At 43.5% G+C, this 6,000-nt stretch overlaps 1 protein-coding gene across 1 annotated transcript in view; it reads right to left on the reverse strand.

Moving 5' to 3' along the window:
- CCDC50 (coiled-coil domain containing 50) overlaps positions 1 to 5,740 on the reverse strand; it is a 65,929-nt gene extending 60,189 nt beyond the window's left edge. Inside the window, exon 1 of the mRNA XM_022569547.3 lies at positions 5,566 to 5,740. Coding sequence (XP_022425255.1) covers positions 5,566 to 5,614 — 49 coding nt within the window. The 5' untranslated portion in view covers positions 5,615 to 5,740. The remainder of the gene's footprint in view (positions 1 to 5,565) is intronic.
- Positions 5,741 to 6,000: the final 260 nt, after the last annotated feature.

Genomic DNA, 6,000 nt, shown 5'->3' on the forward strand with positions numbered 1-6,000 from the left:
CTTCTTAAAATGTCCAAGCCTCTAAACATTAGCCCCTTCAGCTGAGTGTACCAGAGAAGAAATGCATTTTCTAGGTAGGAAAAAAAAAAAACACTGAGGTAGGAGTGTGACCTCCTGTAGTTCACCCAGTAATTCATTTGCTGAATCGAAATAAAAACCTAAAAAAAAAAAGCTTTTAATTAAAAAATAAAATGAAACCTATGTTAACTCATTAACATTCATATCAAACATTATCCCTAAAATAAGTTGAGAAAAATCTCTGGAATTGTTTTGTCATTCATTATTTTTATTCCACTGTTTTAAATGACAGTATTAACGGAATACATGAGGAATGATTCTTATGCATCTACAGAATAATTTAAAAGAAAGAGAAGAAGAGTGAGAGGGAACAAAGGAAGAGAGAGGAAGGGAGGAGACAGGAAAGGAAGGGGAAGGTGGGAAAGGAGAGAGCAGGGAAGACTGAGCTGTGTGAATACTCAGTTTTGAACTTTTCTAAGTCTAGGCCCCATGTGACAATTTTTAGATACTTAGCCTCAGCGGTTTGATACAACTCACTCTCCCATCCTGGCTCTCAGATTTTCATCTGGAAAATCTGGCTGGCCTAGATCAGTGGTTTTTAATGCTTTCTACTCTGAGATCCTTTTTTAAAAATAGCAATTAACTTTACAGTTTCCCACAAGGGAGAAGTTGTCCTTTATGTACTTGTTAGTTTAAAAAAAAAAAAAAAAGCTTTTCTCAAATCATTAAGATAATCTTTATTTTACAATTAACAGCTATTTCATTTCATTTTTTAAAAATCACTGATTCATTTAAGAAGGTACTGCATACCTGCATATAGCAATAAACTGAAAGATGTTTTTTTCCCTTATGTGAGAGGCATTCTGGATGCACGTACGGAATTTCAAGGGTTCTTTACAAAAACTCCTTGAATTCTACAGGACTGCCTCTCCACCACAGCGAAGATCAGAGAAGAAAAAAACATTAGAAAAATAGATTAAAAGTTTTTATAAAGTTAATAGCGGCACTAAGATACATGATGCCCATGGTTAAAAGGCATTATCTCTGCCCTTTAAGAGCTTATGCTCTGAGGACTTTCCTGGTGGCACAGTGGTTAAGAATCCGCCTGCTAGGGCTTCCCTGGTGGCGCAGTGGTTGGGAGTCCGCCTGCCGATGCAGGGGACATGGGTTCGTGCCCCGGTCCACGGAGGGGCTGGGCCCGAGGGGCTGGGCCCGTGGGCCATGGCCGCTGAGCCTGCGTGTCCAGAGACTGCGCAATGGGAGAGGCCACAACAGTGAGCGGCCCGCATACGGCCAAAAAAAAAAAAGAATCCGCCTGCTAATGCAGGGGACAAAGGTTCGAATCCTGGTCCGGGAAGATCCCACATGCCGCAGAGCAACTAAGCCCACCTGCCACAACTACTGAAGCCCGTGCGCGTAGAGCCCGTGCTCCACAACAAGAGAAGCCGCTGCAATGAGAAGCCCGTGCACAGCAACAAAGAGTAGCCCCCGCTCGCTGCAACCACAGAGAGCCTGCTCGCAGCAACAAAGACCCAACACAGCCAAAAATAAATAAAAATAAATTTATAAAATAAATAAATAAAATACAAAAAAAAGAGCTTATGCTCTGAGAAGGAATATGAAATTATGCCAGAGGTAGGATTCCTAAACTAAAAGGGAGCATCTAGTATTCATGATTTACTCATTCATTCATTCACACATTCAAATATTTGCTGAATCTTTGCTGGCTATGTGAAAGACCTGAAGCCAGGTGAGGGTAAGGAAAAGCAAGACACAAACCTCCTAACTCAAGATGTAGCCGTGGTCTCATTAAAAGACAATAACAACAACAACAAAAAACTGCTGTGGAATTTTGCAGAAAACAGAAAGTGAGTTTGCCCTGGAGCCAGATAATGCACCTCTCAGAGATCACCATCGCATTAGGTACCTAGTGTGCGTGTGATATGCTTTAGATCTCTGGGACTACTTGGTTTACTCACTGCACCAGACATAATTTTGTATTCTTCCCCTTAAAGTTCTGGATTTATGCCATTAACTTAATTTACCCCATTATGCCACTGGGGTGTCCTGGACCTAAAATGAATCAGTGCTTTCTAGGCATACTTCTGAAAATGTATTAACTTTTGTCTTTCACGAAAGAAAAAGGATTTGCTCTCATAATACCTAGCTACCTTTATTTCAAGAAACGTCCTACTAAGTGCACCAATTTCAGACGCTAATCGTGACTGCATTCAGGTGCACACGTGCCTGCACACACACACAGAGTTAACTAACTTTGGAGACGGTGGAAACTTCCAGTTGAAGGACAGTAAGGATATATAACACATAATAAAATTTCTTACTGCTGAAAGGAAAGAAAGAAGGTTAGCCCTGGTAGAAGATGGGAGGGTTGATACATAAGTGCTCAATGGCTAAAAGTGGGAAAACGCTAATGACTAAAAAACTGCAAAGGAGTTAATAAACTTTAAAGGGTCTAGAAATGGCTTTGATGGACAGGCTACAGCACTCAGACCAAAACTTGAAGATAACGTGGAACCTCTGTTAGGTGGGGGAAAGGGCAAGATTAGTGATTGGTGAGCAATTAAAACTAAGTAGAAAGATGGGAATCAGACTGGAGAGAGCAAAAAAAAGTGGGGAGTCTGGATTGTGGTTTCAGAAAGAAGATTCAGCGAAGAAGCTAAAATTTACCAAAACTCTAAGCTTGTTAATTAATGAAAAGTGCTCTTTTTTTTGGGGGGGGAGCTCTGATCTAAACTAAAAAACTTTCGGAATATTGTTGGAACCTTTGTCTATTTGAGAATACCTTTGTCTAGCATTCACAAATTGCATGATGCATTTGAGTTACACATCTACTGATAAAAAGTGGCTGATAATTATTTCCAATCTTGTGGCAAAGAACCTCAAATGTTTCAGAAGAAATAAAGCATTACTACCAAACAATGGCAACAGTATTTCCATTACAAAAAGTATTTAGATGTTCCAAATATGGTTTTAAGCCAGAAATAATGTGTGTTGACATTTAGTTAGACTTAATTCTTTTCACTGCATAAGAACTCACACATGTCCCTTTGTCTCCTATTTTAAAAGAGATTTCCCAAAGTAAAAATACTGCTGTAGTTATTTTTTTCAAAGGTCTGTCCAAATGTTGAATATCTTTGGCCATCTTAAAACTAAATAAGCAAGCATTCGATTTTAACCTAGAAAAAAAAAGTTTTCAAATAGTCTCTTTCCCTGATGTCAGCTGCTACCCATGACCTCTGTTGAGAAGTTCACAACAAAAGTCCCAGGGCTCCCCATCCTCTCCTAAAGAAAAGGGCAGTGGGAAAGCACAGACATCCACTGCATTATTCTTCTCAATCTCTATTGGAATCTACCCCATGATCCCAAATTGTAATTGTATATAAAGGTTTAGATTGATAGGAGAAGTAGAGGAGACAGATTTTTAAAACTGGAGTTTAAAAATCTGTGCCAGAATATTAAGTGAATTATTGCTAAACTTCCTTTTCAAACTGAGTTGGAGTTTCAGTATTAAAAAGTCTCAATGTTTGTGTATGTTTTACCCAATCATGGACACCAACTTTATTTTCTTTAATTAGGGTCCAGAAACATCGTTAGGGAGCAACTGGCCATAATTAAGAGTTACATTAGGGAAAGATACACTTTATTCGATGTGAATACTTCCCAGATCAAAAACCACACCACCATTAGCACATTCCTAGTATAGTGTATCACTTCCTTTGATGATCTTTGAACTAGAAAAATCAGATGCTTACATAGACAATAATCTTCTCAACAATTTCGGACCACCTTCAAAGTAAATCAATACTTAATTCTAACTTAATGAAACAGCCACAGAAATGTCCTTACCACTTTACCATATCATGTAAACCCGACTGCCAAACACCATGTTGTGCAAAATAAAAGCAATCCAAATGTGTTAAACTCCGGAGTTTAGCAATGGAAAAATTTTGCATTTACAGATGGAAAGTGTTTGTTGAAACCCTTAAGAAAGAATATACTAGAATAAACCATTCATGTCTCGGTTAGAAACCAGAAGACCTAAGAGTAATATAAATGCATACACAGAAAGTGAGTTTCAAGTTTGTTTCAGGTCACTGACATACAGGGAGCTGGGTAAAATCTTAGCACTACCTGACTAATACTTTACATATTAAGGTTGTTTTCTCTCTCTCTCTCTCTCTCTCTCTCTCTCTCTCTCTCTCTCATACCGGAAAGGTTAAGGACAATCTCAAAGACCTGGACTTCCAAAGTGTAAATTTGCCTTTCCTATCACTCAGGCTCCAGACTTGACAGTGTTAAGAAAAGTTCATTTACATATGAATGCCAGAATCTTCACCAAAGCCAGGTTAGGAACTGAAAGGTTGAAAAACACTATTTGATAAAAATCTCAGGCCTAAACTCTTAACATCCTTCAGGAACAACAGGACAGGCCCAGCCCAATTAAAAATTCTACATAAAATCGCCTAGTGTTTGGAACTCTGGGACATAAAGTAGGCAAGCTTTCTTCGGATTCTGGGGTCAGCCTGAGCACCCACAAGCCCCTTTGAATCAAATCAGGTTGGCAATGAAACACGCAGTTCCAAGAAAGCAAAGATTCTTATTTTCAATTCCATATTCCCAAGACAACTAAGACCACAAGAGTCAGCTGAAACAAATAACATCCACTACAAAGACAATCTCTGCAAGCCCGGATAGCACTCTGGGACTTCCATGCTTCCCAAGGTCAAAATAACAGCCAAAAATCACTAAAGATTAAGGCGATCCAGCACCCAAGATCTCAGTTGAAAAAAAAAAAAAAAAACTAGGTCTGGATGAAGACGAGGAACAAGAAGTCAGTGGGCTACTTGCTAGAACCCAAGCCAGACCAATACTAATCAATCTTGATTTTTCTGGACCTCAATATACGGAGCCAGTAAAAATCAAGGTCACAGTGAGTCCCCTGCTCCCCTTTGCTTAGTGCTTTTTGTGAGAAAATGCTCATTTATAGCAGCTTCCCATCCGCTGCCCGCGCTGGGCAGTGCCCAGACTAAACTTTTAAACCTGGAGGAAGGTGGGAAAGTCAGCCAGCCAGACGCAGGGCTAGGAAAAGTAGACAGAAGAAGGGAAAGAGTCAAGTTTCAAAACAAAGGCTCCACAAGGAACTGAGCGTCAACCCTTCCCCACTTCCTAGCCTTCAAGTTAGCTAGACTGGGCCTGAATTTTTAGGACACAGCTCCCAGCTCTGGAGCATTCACTAAGGGCATTTCTCTTCCCGAGAACCTTTGCACAACCACTTGATGAGGGTGGTGCTGACCTCTCTCGCACAATTTCCTTACGTAGGAGAAAACTGAGGCTCAGAACGAAAGTGACTTGCCCAAGGTCCCACAGCAGAGCCTGAATTCAATTCCCTCCCGGCCAGGGCGGGCCGGCACCAGGTGGGCGCCAAGCGAGCGCCGCTGGGGACGCTGAGACGACGCCCCCGCCGGGAGGGACGCCGGGCTGGGAGCCGGAGGGGCCCCGGCGCGCGCTCCACCGCCCGGCCCCTACCTTCCTTGACTCCCGGCAGCTTGGATTGGTCGATGGTGACTTCAGCCATGTTGGCTCGGGCTCCGGGCTGCCCTTCGCCTCCCGCTGCCCGGCGGCCGTCGGCACCGAGCGCGGCCCGGAGCGCAGCAGGAGCAGCAGCAGCGCCCGACTCGGCGCAAAGTCAGGCCGGCAGCGCGCGCCGAGTCCGGAGGACAGAGCGGGCCGCCGGGCAAAGACTGGCGACAAAGGCGGCGGGAGACGGGCCCCGGCGCAGCAGGCTGGCGGCCCAGCTGCCCCGCCGCAGCCACCTGCTCCCGCGCCCCCGGCCCAGATCGATACCAAATACCCCGAGCCCGGAAATGGACCCGGGCCGGCCAGTACGGAGGGAGAGAGGAGACAGAAAGGCCGGCGGGCGGGCAGGCGGGCCTGGGTGGGGAGGGGGAGGGGGAGGGGAAC

The sequence above is a fragment of the Delphinapterus leucas genome, chromosome 4 (genome assembly GCF_059928025.1).
Source record: "Delphinapterus leucas isolate spDelLeu-1000000601 "Yukka" chromosome 4, BTC_Dleu_Yukka2, whole genome shotgun sequence".
NCBI classification, from domain to species: domain Eukaryota; kingdom Metazoa; phylum Chordata; class Mammalia; order Artiodactyla; family Monodontidae; genus Delphinapterus; species Delphinapterus leucas.